General features: G+C 35.3%; 1 protein-coding gene across 1 annotated transcript; it reads right to left on the reverse strand.

The window, feature by feature from the left end:
• Positions 1-1,182: 1,182 nt before the first annotated feature.
• On the reverse strand, positions 1,183-14,330 carry LOC124156307 (acyloxyacyl hydrolase-like). Its single transcript, XM_046530777.1, has 11 exons — positions 13,958-14,330; positions 13,710-13,866; positions 13,499-13,631; positions 13,226-13,411; positions 10,907-11,173; positions 9,893-9,997; positions 9,502-9,698; positions 7,601-7,773; positions 6,668-6,786; positions 4,670-4,843; positions 1,183-3,333 (listed from the first exon to the last, which is right to left on the reverse strand). The coding sequence occupies exons 1-11, from the start codon at positions 14,055-14,057 to the stop codon at positions 3,205-3,207; spliced, it is 1,740 nt and encodes a 579-aa protein (XP_046386733.1). The 5' UTR covers positions 14,058-14,330; the 3' UTR covers positions 1,183-3,204.
• Positions 14,331-15,391: the final 1,061 nt, after the last annotated feature.

The raw sequence follows: 15,391 nt of genomic DNA on the forward strand, positions 1-15,391 counted from the left end.
AGACTGACATGGATTAAAAGCTAGTTCATTTGAAGGATTCAGCCCAGTGCTTAATTTCTGGCGGGTCATGCTGAAACGGCACTCTGGCACCTCTCAGGGAAAATTGGGTCAAATCAAAAAATTTCATCATTCTTGGTAAGACATATATAATTCCTCATTGTAACTTATATGACAAGTTTTAAAAAATTGGAAGTTTTAGGAGGGCTTACGTTTGAAAACTGTGCAGTGGCCTCCAAAATAATACATATGGGGGGGCGCCCCCACCCCCCTTGGCTTCACAGTCTAACATTGCACAACCACTATTGTAACTTCTTTTTATATCATAAGATTACACTGCCTTCTATAAGTTGCTATACTATATTATCAGTTTAAATAAAACTTTCTTAAACTTTGCATGTGACATAATTATTTTTTATTACGATAAAAGTAAAGGTAGTTCAAGATAACTTTTGTGCCCCCCCTGGAGTTTTTTCTGTATCCACTACTGAATCTGTATGGATTAAATGTCCCTCTGTGCCTATAATTTAAGAAATCAAGCAATATTTAGCCTAAGGGGGGATTAGGAAAGTTGAAATGTCAGGTTTGGTGCTGAGGAGGGACAGAGACTGTGGAGGGATGTAGAGAAAAGGAAAAGCCTCCACCACAGAAATGAAATCGGCAAGAGGAATAGAATTTTTGCAATGATTTTTTACATCTCTTCTCAAGAAAGTAGGGTGTGGATTACAGAGTTATGTTTTGAATGAAAATGAGTTTGATCAAGGGTTTTCAATCCGTGGCCCGCCGGCTTATTTCTTGCGGCCCCTAGCCGCTCAAGAAAATATTATATTGCTCCACACAAAATAAAAACAACACACTTGTCGATAATAAACAATGTCAAAAATCACATCGATTGATTGAAATTTTTAACCAATAAAGATAATTCGACTTCGAAATCATACGTTCTGTTATATTTTATTGATGTGGTGGTAAAGTGATGTGGAGAATTGTGGCTCTCTGGACAATGTGAAATCAATTTTTGGCCCTAGCAAAAAGGTTGAAGACCCTCATGTTAGAGTACAGGAGGGATCCAGGTTTGAGTCCCAGCCAGGTCACAATTTTACCTTCTGAAATTGGCTTCCATCATCTTACACTTCATGGTTGACCAAACACTCATCTAACATTATATGTACTAAAAGGAACACATTGTGGACCAAATTTTATTTACGACTGATCATATTACAAACTTAATAAAACTAATGACAGCAAAATTTAAAAAAAAGCATAAATTTGACAATTTCACAAGAGCTGCCACAAAAATAAGAGATCAAATTTTTGCCATTGTTGGTAAGGCTTATAAAGTAATTAAGTATTGAAATAAAGTTTGGAATGCTTATAAAATGAATTACATGATGTAACTCCAGGCAGAATTATAAAAAAAATAAATATGACAGTCTAATCGCAAACATGATAAAAGTATATAAAAAATCAATGAATAAATCATAAGCCTCATCTGGACATACCAAATTAAACTCTTAATACTCTGGACTCGGAAAAAAAATATGTACTATTGCCTTATGCAAAATATCAGTATACTATAGCATTGATATAAGTATCAGTATGCTATAGCACTGCCTTTTTGCAAAACATATTAGATGGAGGAAATTATAAGAGAGCTGAATAATGCACTTTTACAGATGCACTGAATTTGGAATAAAAAAACGTACTTTACAAAGTAAAAATATTCCTATTTTTCAATAAATGTTTATGCTCAATGGAAGCCTAAAAAGGAAGAGATAGTAGAGGATTTACTATGTACAATAGGCTGTCTTTAAGCATCATATAAAAAATTCAAGTTATGAATCTTAAGAGGTAAAGTAATTAGATGCTTCATTATAGAGGCTTGAAAATCTTTTCCTATGATGTTGTAAGCAAGTCATGACCATGAAAAAGAGTGCCAAAAATAATGTCATTTCTACAACTTGAAAAAAAATTTGAAATACATCAAAGGAGTAGTAAATGATTATCAAATTAATATATTTCATATGAAGAGTTGGACATTACCAATATATCCCAAAGGTTAGCTGCCACCCCTGTAACACAGATTTACACTGAAGCCTCACTTCTGATCTCCTACATATTATGCTTTTCCCATTTTCACACAAATTTTATTAAGTCCACACCAATAACTTATTCAAATAATGTTCCTGTACCCAAGCAACAGATGATATCCATCAGATATCAAAATAAGGTTGATATATCCAAAACACACAGTTATTACATGATGGATATTTTGACAACGCTATAGAGATATCCTATTCATCGCATTCACAATGAGTGGTAAAAATAACGTTAAATAGATACCAAATTTGTAACATCCACGGCAAGTTGTAATCATAGCGTTACATAGATATCCAAGTTTTAATATCCGTGATATTCTCAAAACCGGTGTCCCACAGTCAAATGTGAATCCAAATTTTTGGGCCAAAACTTTTTAAAAAAATTCTAAATCCATATGTAGCATATGCTTTCCATAGAATTGAAGAGCGCATATGTTTTGTTTGTACATCTGGGGATTACCAAAAACCATAATATGCAAACCTACCATCTACTCATTAGATGCTGAGAGGATATCTGAGAGATGCTGTAATATGGACCTCAATGTCCACTGTTGGACGTTGCTGCCATGTTGTTCAGTGGGCCCTTCAGATATTTGACAGATAGCCATACAACGTTAATTAGATTAACATGGATATTGCACGGATGTCACATGTTAACGCCAACAATGTTGTCTGGATGTTGCAGGGATATTGTTTGCTACTTGGGTATTTTCCACGCTCTTTGAATAGACACTTTCTTCAGACAGTCCCTTCAAATTTTTAAAATAGAGATTTAAATGTAGCTGACACATTTCATCCTCCTGGGCAGGGTCTCAATACACAGCAAGTCTTGCCTTACTTGCCCTTAGTAGGCCCATATATATAAATATTTATTGGCAATGCCTCTTAAAGAGAACAATTAATTGTTCTTAATACCTTAACATAATGATTTCTTGTGGTTCATGACAAGTATTTTAATACAGCTTTTTTTAAGAGGTTTAAAGTTTCCCGCAAGATATCAAACTTCTAACAATAGAAATTCATATTTGACATAATACTTCATAGAAATAATATCCAAGGATATTAGTAATTTTCTGCAGGCCTGACAAGTCTTTCTCCGTTCGTATTTCTAATGGCCTCCTTGATCGCCAAAGAGCTCCTCTATTTTTGCATTGTGAGGGTTCACGTCTCCAAGAATATAAGGAAATTTTTGTTCAATGTTTCTCCATAAGACATCGGTGATCAAAGACTGAGCAATCTGTAACATAGATAAGCATACTTAAGTTCCAAACATATTTCAAAACCTTAAAGTTAACTTTGATTACTAAAGAAAAAAATTAACAGAATACATAAACTCGATTGTTTCCGGCTTTACCTTGTGAAAATCCATTCGGAACAATAAAAAGTTATGGTACTTTTTCACACTGTTTATTCAAGACGACCGGTTTCGTTGCAGAGGTGACATCATCAGGTACAGAAATCGTTATATTAACAGTTATTTAAAAAAATAACTGTTAATATAACGATTAACTGTCGTATTGAATAAATCGTTTGAAAAGGTACCATAACTTTTTATTGAACAGAATACATATCACGCTGGTTTCAGTCATTCATCAGATCAAAGATTCCTCACCAGTTTCTTGATCTTTTGTCCAGCCTGGATTCAGACATATTGTTTCAGGGTTCATAACAACTTACTGTATTTAATTTCTCTGATTTACAGACTGAATTTTTAAATGTTATTGTCTTTACATTCATAGCAAAGCATTCGGATAAAGAGATTTTGCAGGAAAACACAGCAAGATATATGGGAGAATTGAGCAGAGCAGCAGCAGCAGCAATAAAGTGAAGTACTGCCATATCAGCGTGACCCCACGCTGCCCAGCAAGGAGGGCAACAAAACAACCTCCTTGCCCCATGGAATGCAGCAATCCTCCATGAATTCAACCATGAATTTCACCTTATTGCTGCCTCCTCTGGAATTATTCCATGACTACAATTTAATGTCCTCGGATATCCCCAACTCCCATTCCCAATGTTTGTTTCCTTGACCTGTGTGAACCCTGAATTCATTGCATAGCATCAAACAAGTGACTGATTCACAGTTACACGCAAGGGTGCAATGTTAAATACAATGGACAAAGTTCACCATGAAAAAATATTTGACTTGGCCTGACGGACATTCATTAGATTAAAGATTTCTCACCAGTTTCTTAATCTTTTGTTAAAGCTAGATTCAGTAATGCTTGAGAGCCAGGTTCGAATCCTGGCTAATTCAAATATTTTATAATGGCAAACTTCATCCTTGGTGTATTTAACCTATATTCATTGTTTAATTGCTAGCTGATATTTTTAAACGGAAAAGTCATACATTCAAGCCCTATCTAGTCAGGTTGCTTTTTAACTGGGTTCGTCCATTGTCATTTATTATAAAAAATCCAATGTAAGAGGTTGTGATGCACTTTTTTTTTGGGGTGCTTGAAATAAATACACAGCTTTGAACAGAGATGAATGGCTGATCTGTACATATATGCTAGTGTGTTTTCAAAAAAGAAAAAGTGCATATTTCTATCCACAGCTTTGTGATATCTTACCTGGCTTGGATGAAGGCTGTCCACAGGATCTATCAACTCCCACACCTGTCGACCCTTCTTTTCCCATTCTTGCATAACTTGAGCTAAGGGATTATCTAAATAATGAATTTTCAAAGCTGAGAAACTCTGGTCTTCTGCAATTTTCTTCAGAACTCCTGACAGCTCAAAAGATCTCTGCAGCAGGAGAGAAAGAATGAGAAAAAATTATCAATTTTTTTTACGAGGGAGAAGAAATTAAAAAAAAATATACAGTACACATAAAAAATAGGTACACCAAAAAATTCACTATGACCTTGGGTTGTTCAAAATCAAGGCTTCTATTTCACTATTCCTTAGAAAATTGAGGGGAAAATTTGAACAGTTATACCCCCCACCAATTTAGAATTTACAATTATTATCTTGCGTTTCTCACCCATATGCTTCAAAATTCTGCACACCATTAGTGGTACTACAAATTCCTATTCCTAAAGGTAAAAAGTTTGGTATATTTTGACATTACTGGGTTGATTAAATTTGAAAAACTTATTTGGCCCGATTTACAAATGTTAAAATTTCAAATAACATTATCAATTACAAAATTAGTTTGATTAGAGAGACAAAGTTGGTACATACATGTTTCATGAGTACAGAGTGACTTTTATTTTATAATGTCACCTTTAATTAAATAGCTTGTACATAAAAAAATTCATAATATTTCAATTTTTATGCCAACAGTTGTAAAACCTCATATTTCATATAAGAAAGCTGAAAAAAATTCCATTGAAAATTGAATTTAATGAATTTAAAAACCAAAACAGATGTTTAAATTTTGCATGACAAAAATTAAATAGCTTTTCGTTCATACTGTAAATTTTGATATTTTCGATTTACAATGTTTTCCATTTAAGGTGACAATATTATTTTCATTACATTATTGCTTAGTAATTGATAGGACTTGAATTATCTCTTTACTTCTCATACTAAAACATTCAGCATGGCTTTAAGAGTTCATTATTGCACTTATCAATCTCCAGTTCCGGCTTTTGCTGGCACCACTCTCCCCCGTTTCGCCTCCTATCTCTCTCCGCCCTACCATGGCATCTCAAGTTCTTGCCATAATTCCGGTCATTTTTGGCCTCTTTAAGAATGTCCCCTACCTCCCTCTCCAGGAAAACTATCTCATCCTTTCTGTAACCCTAGAGCAATCTCATTCTGTTTTATCTCTGGTTTTTCTTTTGCCCTTTTAACCGTTGTCAGAATCTATCAACTTAATTTTTCCTACCCTTCCCCTTGCCGTTACTTGTATGTGAGAGTCCCTACTTTCCGCCATTGTCGCTTTAGTTCTTATATAATTTGGTATTTTATTATGGTAGCTATTGATTTAATTGAGTCCTTACTCCCCACTGTTAACATTAATTTTATCTTTAAACTTTGTAATTTTTTTGGATTTGATTGTCCTTCCTGGAGTTAGGTTACAGAATGAGAAAACCTTTCCATTAAATCTCAAAATTAAACATTGATTGATTTTCTCGGCCTAATTTAATTTAATTACTATTTGTTGAGGTGCTATAAATAAAAATAATTCAAATATATTGTGATATTGATAAGATACTTCTCTGAAAGTCCTCAAGACAACTCACAAAAGTATTAACTTGCATGCCTGAATGAGTATTTAAAAGTATAACCTGTATTTTACGAATATTAACAAATTTACTTTGGACTTTTTGGGGATCATTTTTCAAAAGATTTATGACATTTTGAGGTAACTTTTACCAGAAATAGAGGACTCTTTCTCTACACTCTAAAATGAAGTCAAGAGGATTATGATATACGAACATACAACGTTTAACTATACTACCTACCATCTTTTTATCATCGGTAAAAACTTAATAATGCCTGATTATTGGATTTTGTAAGAGCAGCAATAAAAAGTTGAATGTGAAAAAAGAATAATATCTTCCAGAACTATAAACTGAAACCAGAGTCTTAGAGAGAAATTTTTCTGGGATTCATAGTTACCCTTGAGGTTATTTTCCTGAGTGTGGCATTGGGTGTCATCCATCCAAGACAAGGCCCGATCTCCATGCAGGTAAACCACTTGTACATATTTTTGTACTTTACATTCTGCCTAAACCTCCCTACAAGAAAATGAAAGTAGTGTCCAAAATCAGTCAATATCTACATGATTTCAAAAAGATTATAGGATAACCTTCTACTGCTTGGTCAATAGAAGAAAATAAATAAATGGAAACAAACAATAAACAGCAATAATTTAAAAAACAGCAGAAAAAAATATTGTTGCAACAGGCTGAAAACTAAACATTTCCACAGTTGAGAACTGAAACATGATGATTAAGCAGTGTCAGTTGTAACTCAATGACATTTCAGCAATGATGGACTTGAAATGGTGTTACAAGTGAGTTTCAATCGATTTCATGGCAGTTTTAAAACAATACGAAAAAAATAAATCAAACCTAGCCAAGTTTAAAGGAGGTAATGCCAGATATTAAAAGTTTCAATTGAGTCAGTTTCTACATTATTTTGAGAGTTTCAATTGAGTCAAATTACACATTATTTAGAAATAGAGGTAAGTTTAACAGAGTTATGGCCTGACTCAATAGAGTTTAGTTTATACACAAAACAAAATCTCAAGTTGGGATCAACACTATCTCAGCATCAATGCCTTACAATAGGCAATTTTTAAATTACACTGAATATGAAATTTACAGCCATCGCATTACTCCTTTACTTCAGGGATGACATATTGGAGAATAATGAAAAGGCACATTTAGAAACCCAAATTATTATTAAAATCTTAAAAATCAAAGGCATTTGTAGGTGGTGACATATACCATGCAATAATATAGTGGTGATATATACCATGCAATAAACTACAAAACTACACTTTGAAGGATGGGAATTGCATAAATATGAAACAAATGTATAACTTACCAATTGGGTGCAATCGATTGTACATGGCAGGGTAAATGAAGCTGCCATCTACCAATCCAATGAGGAGAACATTACTTCCAGAGGGAAGGGTGGAATTCAGTCTCTCTAACACATTCATCACATTCTCCTTCATCATCTTTGGAGTGGTCATATTATGTTCCGTATCAGCATAGCTGTTAAAAGATAAGTTGATGCACAACAAAAAAAAATTATGTCAACTTACTCAAAGAAAGTAATAACATCTAGTCTTTTATCACCTATAGTTATAGGAGAGCTTCCCCTATCATTCTGCTGATAGTACCTTGGTCTCTACATCAACCAAGACTCTGTGACATTTTATGCCACCTTATACACACTTGATGCATCAAAGTGTTCCACGATTTTTGAAAATAATACTTAATACAAGGAAGACTTCATGATTTGAACTAGCCATTTGATTGAACATAGATGTATTTGCATTGATGAAGATGAAGGAAATCAGTAATCACACAAAGCCTAGTCTACGGCAACTTAAAATGGCATCACTTGAGTTTGGATATTCATTAGTGGAGAAAAGTTATTATTTTTATTGAAATAAAGCAGTAGCAAGGAAGATAATTTTATATTCAGAGAAAGATGCACAAAGGTTAAGAAAACACTTAGCTGTTTCACAAAATAAAATATATTGCGACCGGTTTCGATACAGCGTATCATCGATGACACAGCGTATCGATGATACGCTGTATCGAAACCGGTCGCAATATATTTTATTTTGTGAAACAGCTAAGTGTTTTCTTAACCTTTGTGCATCATGAAGGAGTTTCACCATGTTATGCCAACCACCATCGCATTCAGAGAAAGGTAAAAACTATTCAAGGCCTTCTGAAATCGATTTCACGATTGAGATGCATTTTGTGCTGTGATTAAAGGAAGACGTCATTAACTGCTCTTGTTCTTAACAAGTCAAGTTGTGCCAAGTTTTTGTGCACTGGGCTTACTTCTAACAGAACAAAGGCTTTTGCGCAGCATGCAGGCAAATTTTGCTATTTCACTGGTTTACTACCATTTCATGTGTTGCTTAGGTGACAACAGTTTTGCTGATGCCACAGCCAAAACTTTGAGGTCAAAGGTGTTGGATCACCATTTCACTCCTACTTCAATAGGGCCTTATTCTTGCCAATTCCAGGAAACCCTTTCTTGTTGATTAGTTTTCGGAATCTGATTGATGTCGAGTCTTGGAGTTGGATAGCCTTCGCCTCTAAAGAAATTCTTTCTTCATGGCATTCTTGGACCCCATAACAAATCATATACACAGTTTGACAAGGCAGGAGTAATAGCAAGAGTAAGCAGACCAGAGTCTGATAATTGAGGCAATTAAGATTGCTAGAACCAATTATTTCAACTGATTGTGAGATGTAGGCTATCAACTGGGCAGCATGTTCGCATTACCAGGCAAGGAAAAAGATTTCGCTGGACTGGGAGTCAAGCCTTTGGCTTTCCAGACCACGGCCCAGACAACTATGCTAACCAGATCCACTCGTCATACCTATAGGTAAAATTTTTAAACTTGATATACAAGTAAATATTGACAGGGAAAATTTCAAATTTTCAGGGTATGCACAGTTGACCCTCGTCAATATTGATCTGAAATCTCAGAATTAAAAATTTATCACTGTACAGGCACGTAGACAAGAGGGTCTCAATGGTGTTATTACTTCATATATACCAAGCAGAGAAATGAAATGCCATACGGTGTCTCACTAAATAGCATTTGAAGTCATGTGAGACTCCATATGGCCGTATGTGTGGCAGGGAGCAAGTTAACCAGTGGAGTCATTGGCTGAGCTGTTGAGGGTAGGCCTGCTGACGGGGAGGAAAAAGATGGAAGAGTAAGGGGTGGAACTAGAGGAAAGATCACATACTTATTGCACACATCATTTCCAAAGAGTCCATAGATGACAAAGGCTGGATAGTCCGTTGTTTTATTACGAGCAAGACTCCCAGAAGCATGTTTCAGCACAGTTTTTGTGGAGGCACCATTTCGAGAGAGATTTTGGTAATCCCTGTGGTTACAGCGATTCCTGGCACGTAGTCTCAGGTATATGGAGTCTGTTGGTCCCTGCATGATCAAGAAAAGTAGTTTCAAGAGCATTCAAAATGAGAATTATGTACAATGAGACACAGGGCTTAGGTAAAGAGGACAGAGGAGACACAAAATATAGCACCAAAATCACAAAAAGATACATGAATTCAAAAAGGAACTAAAACTAACCTACAATTGACGGCATAAAGGTGGGTGATAGCATGACTTACCTGGATAAGAGGTGATCCAGAAATATTCATGTAGCCAGTGGCAAATCCCAATTGCGGCCAGTCTCCCTCATTGAATATCCATTGCGTTATATTTTGCAATGTTTCCTACAAATTATAGTGAGAGTCTCATGAATAACAAAATAACCAAGGAAATAAGTGGGCTGGTAGCTTATTTCATGCGTCCAAACAAAGACTTCCTCCAATTGCCACATGCATGCATAGCAAACCAAAACTTCTTTCCTTAATATTAGGGATAGGGATAAAGGGGGTGGGGACAAATATTTGTAAATATAAACACAAACAATTATCCATTACTATTAAGGAAACAAGAATTCACTGAATGTGCTAGTAATTGCTAATAATGGTTTATCAAGTGATAACAATTGAAATTAAAAACAAATGACATGTTAAATTTATTATTCATACTGAAATTATTAACTAATTTCCATATGGAAAGAACCTTTTCAAAATCAATTCCTTGTTTGGTGGTAAAACACTCGCTCAACAAGTCGATACCAAACTTTCATAAGACTTTTGCCTTAAAAAAAAAATTATCAAAATTGAAAATACATAAACAATAGCTTTCATTATACAAGGAATGAAAGAAATTTTTAAAAATAATACAGGCAACAGTGAAAACACACTATGAAAATAAAAGCGATTTGTAAGCAGTCACACACTCAGGCTCAAATAGACACCAAGGGAAAAATTCACCATTCTGATTATTTGGCAACAGGGAGATCCTGGTTCGAATCCCAGGGAAGCCAAATATTTTTTCATGGCTTATTTTACCCTTGATGTATTAACAGAGACAACTTTGGGAATTTAAATAAAGGGAGAGAAAAACATTACTAATGGAAATGAACAAATGAACCAAGAAAAAGAAAGGTCAAATCACAGCATTTAAAAAAAGCTAGGGGAGGAATCTAAACATTTCATGCACAAAGATAACTGACAACTGGTTTACATTCTTAATCATTCTATTGATTTCTTAATAACATACAGAAAACTTACAGAGGAGAGTTGTTTGGGATCCATCCATGCTTCTGGACAGTGAAAATGAGCGCCAACGGAGTCACCAATGTAAATTAGTCCACGAGGCTCAGTGCCTTTGCACAAGACATCTTCGAGGGGCATTATTTCTCCCTCAGTATTAACTCCCGATATTCCATTGCAATTTGAATCCCCAGAGACATCATTACCAATAGGAAGACGCCCTGGGTACGTCTTGCTATCCCAGTCTCTACAATCTCTTCCTCGCCAAAAAGATCCTCTTGCCCACTGTAATTATGCATCAAAATTTGCAAGTGAATCATTAATAGAGTTAGCATATTTTTACACAGGAATTATATACAGTGGAACCTCGTTAAAGCGAGTACGGGCTATAGCGACACCCCCGCTATTACGAGAGATAGCCGATGCACCGTCAATTGACCCTATAATAAGCGTGTTATAAAATTCGTTTTTACGAGACCCTTTCGGTGTTGGCTCTCGCCATAGCGAGGGTTTCACCGCCGGAAGACTTTCATGAAGACTCCTTAACCTCTGTAATTGCTAGCGATCTGTTAGAAATGAAGTTAATGGAGAGCTCAGTCTCAAATTTATGTGGTAAACTGTCGTTCGATAAATATAATGATGACGAAACAATGCTTTGCATGATTTTTATTCAGTGCGGCGCTTATAAATTGTTTGAATAGTTAGTCGTTATTTGAGTAAGGAAATTTAGTGATGCAAAAAAACATCGCCTTTCGTCTGGATTTATGCTTACGTTTATCGGATAGATGTTTATCTGTCGCCGCACCACTCCTGTTCCTGTATATCTGTTCGCAACAGGTATATTGGCTATTATTTGCTCCACCTCCGGTATAGCGACAATTCGCTATAGCGAGTGTTTATTAGTGCACCGTGGGGTGTCGTTATATCGAGGTTTCACTGTACACTTTTAATTCATAAACTAATCTACTCAAGTCATAGCCTAGTTAACCATCAAGATTGGCAATCGTGGATTAACTGCAAACCATAAGCACACAGTTATTGTCAGTAAATATAGATGACCATCATAACTTATCAGTATTATTGACCATAGTGTCAAAGTAAATACCAGCTTTAAATGTGAAATATAGGGTGTTTTTAAATCCTTAGAATGGACATCTCCTTTATTAACTTCATTTCCTTGTCCCCTTTTACCCCTCAACCACCAGCTAACACTGCCAGGGATTATGACATTAATTAAAGGCAAAGATGGATCACTTTGAGCGAAAACTATGTTAGGATTTAACATACTTTTAAGTAAAATATACATTTCATATACAGCAGTAATTGCGATGTAAAATTTAATTAAATTTGATAATGTTAAAGGAGGAAGAGAAAATTTCAGCTTGAAAATGAAGTGCATTTGAAAAATGACACTGCATTTGTTCACTTCTATGAACGGCACAGGTAAGGAAGCACTCCCATTCCGTCACTCATGCATTCTTAGTTCCCTAACTCCTTTCTTGAATACAGGAACGACCTAACAAGGGACATATTTCAAGGTCAACCAGATTTTTTGCCTACTTCTATAGATTGCTGTGCTTCAATTGTATGAAAGAAAAATTCCAAATGCTCATTACTTTGCTAGAGAGTGAGTCCTAGGTCACCTAACCACAATAATCTCAAGAATGGCATAAGCACAATCGCTACATCAAGGACCATCACTGACTAATCAATAGTCAGTGACATCTGGTGACCATTGCCAATAGATGGAAATTGGGGACAATAGGCAATAACTGGCAATGGATTGACCACTGATGATGATTGCTTGAATCCTGATATCAACGTCAGAGCCCACCATTTATTTTTAGCCATCAAATTCTATGCAAAAAAAACAATTATTGAACACGACTAAAACTGGGAAACCGCTTGGCTTTAAGTATTTTTTTAATCATCATGTTCCGGCCTTAAGAGCTTGCAGCTTTGAGGTGAATAGCCACTTTTCCGAGGAATTTCTTCCCCAGGATTTTGTTTTAGGTCTACCTCCACCATATGAGAGACATTCATGTAACACCGTTATGCTGAGAAGATAAACTCTGAAATCACACTTGAAGGATGAATTATAATTAAGGATGCAAGCATCACAATGCCTATTAGAGAATAATGGCTAAGACGTAGAAAACTAAAATCATAAATGAATATTACAAAGGGCCACTGACTTGAACAGAGAGGGATGGCCAATGGGTGGGAGGTTCTAAATTTTATTTACAATAAAAGGTGAAGGACTGAAAATTCACATTTCACATAAATAATGAGAAAGAGGTGGAAACGTGTTTGCCTCTGCTAGAAAAAGAAACTTACAGGAAAATTGCTGAACCAATCTTGATCAACATCCAATGCAGGAGCAACCAGGTTGAAGCTCCTTGCAATCAGGTGACAAATTCCTTTGATCCCAGGGATATCACAAATGTTGAACTCCGGAATTTTGTTTGTTGTGTGCAAAGGTATATATTTCAATGATGACAACTTTGCTTCACTGAGAAATTTCTGTAAAGTTCATATGATGACATTAACGATGCAAAATGATGACACAAATACATATCTTGTATGAAATTGAAGAAATAACCTTATTACCTTAACGTGTTTAATTGCAGTTGGTAATCCTATTTTTGGTTTAGGAAATAAATGGCAAAAGCCTCTTTCAGGTTCAGTGTAGCATATGCCCAAGGCATAGCACATAACATCTGGAGTTATTTCCACTGGGAATCTGGAAACCAGTCAAGACAAGCAAATCATAGCGTCCGATCAAGAATAACATAAACATCAAAGGGTCATGCCAACTTACTTTTGATCTAGAAACTCCTCAAGAGCATTAACTGATTTCGAGCAATATAGCTTGAGGGGATAAGGAAGCATATTACAAATCCTCATTGATGCTTCAACCAGGGTTTCATTGTGGATTTCGGCCAATTGCTCCGTGAGGCCCAACAAAACGGTACACACTGCAAAAAGACAATATTAACAACGTATTCATGATTCATGCTTTTTAGTCATTCAGGTCTTAAATGTGGCACAAATAAGTAGCTAACCTACCAGCACACTCCATTCCTCCATTTACACCTCTTGCTCTAACAGCCGGAGAAAACGATAAAATACACGCAAAAGTAACACACAACACACCGCCGAGTTTCATTTTTGCTAATGTTAGTTTCACTCGCACTTCAAGGTCTAAATTAAATTACAAAAATTGTGCCCTTGAACAGGATATGTAGTTCTACGTTGAACAGATGGTTTACTGTAATTAAACCTTATTGCTTCAGTGAATGATTCAAAGGCAGTAAAAGTTTTCTTGAAGGATTTAGCTGTATAATCCAGTGACACAAACACTACGAGTTTTTGTAAGGTATCCTTGGTTTAACATAATCCATATTTTCCTGCTTCTTGTGAATTTCATGCCGTGATTGTCTGTTCAAAATTGCGCACGATGCGCACACGGCGAGGTTATAAGTTGGCGGCCTTTTCAAAATTCTTTCATGGACACCCATGACAGAATCTGCTAATATATTTTAAACAACTTTTTAAGATGATAATTTTATTAAAATATGAAAATTATATTTAAGAGGGAGGCATTTAGAAAATTTGTGAAAAATTGCATGGAAATAATTAGTTTTTTTACTTCGAGCAAAAGTATACATCTGTGGTGAAAAATCGTCATTCTGCGCACGTTTAAGTATTATATTAGATAATGATTTTTTATCGTTTAATAAATAACATTTATTAGAATATTTAATTTTTACTTCGGGTGAATGATTTTTATAGATGTGAACTTACATCAGGATTATGTATTAAAGTTGGTATATGAGAAAATAATCATGAAATGTAGACGTTAATATTGGATGGATTATTTTTGCCGTCGAATTAATTAGATTACACACTTTCACAAGCGCAATTTATTATTTACTAAATTGGAACTAATATCGAAGTGATTTCATACTAGTACGCCGATATGGCTAGTCGGCGCTTATAACCTGCATAATGTTTGATCATATTTTTTAGAAAATTCTATTTAACTTCAATAATATTGCCACGAGCACTGTAGACATATATATGCCCATAATACCAAACATATTTTGGTTGAATGACTGTTTCTCATGGCAAAGAATAGCAGTAAAAATGATAAATTTCTAAAAATCAATAAGTAATAATTAATGACGATAAACATGTCCTGATAGAAACCCTCTTTGCAAGGAAAGTTATCTTCCATTGCCCTGTATTAAAATGATTCTGAAAGGCTGTTATAAAAGGAAATGTAGCGGCATTTTTAAGCAAAAGCCAAATTTGAGGAGGCCGAAATGTAATCACGATGGTCCAAAAAGTATAAGTATCTTTGCTTGTTATGTAAGCACACAGGAAACAAAGTGAGATCGGGTTGGTGTGGTGGCTAGAGCTTTGACTTCCCACCCCGTGGGCTCGGGTTCAAATCCCGACAGTGGCAGAAAATTTTCCTAATCCCTGCTTGGATGTTGT

This window comes from Ischnura elegans, chromosome 3 (genome assembly GCF_921293095.1).
Source record: "Ischnura elegans chromosome 3, ioIscEleg1.1, whole genome shotgun sequence".
Lineage (NCBI taxonomy): Eukaryota > Metazoa > Arthropoda > Insecta > Odonata > Coenagrionidae > Ischnura > Ischnura elegans.

Bases quoted from the DNA above. Each gene is read 5' to 3' on its own strand.
- LOC124156307 (XM_046530777.1), bottom strand. From the start codon at position 14,057: ATGAAACTCGGCGGTGTGTTGTGTGTTACTTTTGCGTGTATTTTATCG. The intron at 13,632-13,709 runs GTAAGTTGGCAT...ACTGGTTTCCAG, and splicing joins GAGGAGTTTCTAGATCAAAA to ATTCCCAGTGGAAATAACTC. The intron at 4,844-6,667 runs GTAACTATGAAT...CTCCTGCTGCAG, and splicing joins TCAGGAAAATAACCTCAAGG to AGATCTTTTGAGCTGTCAGG.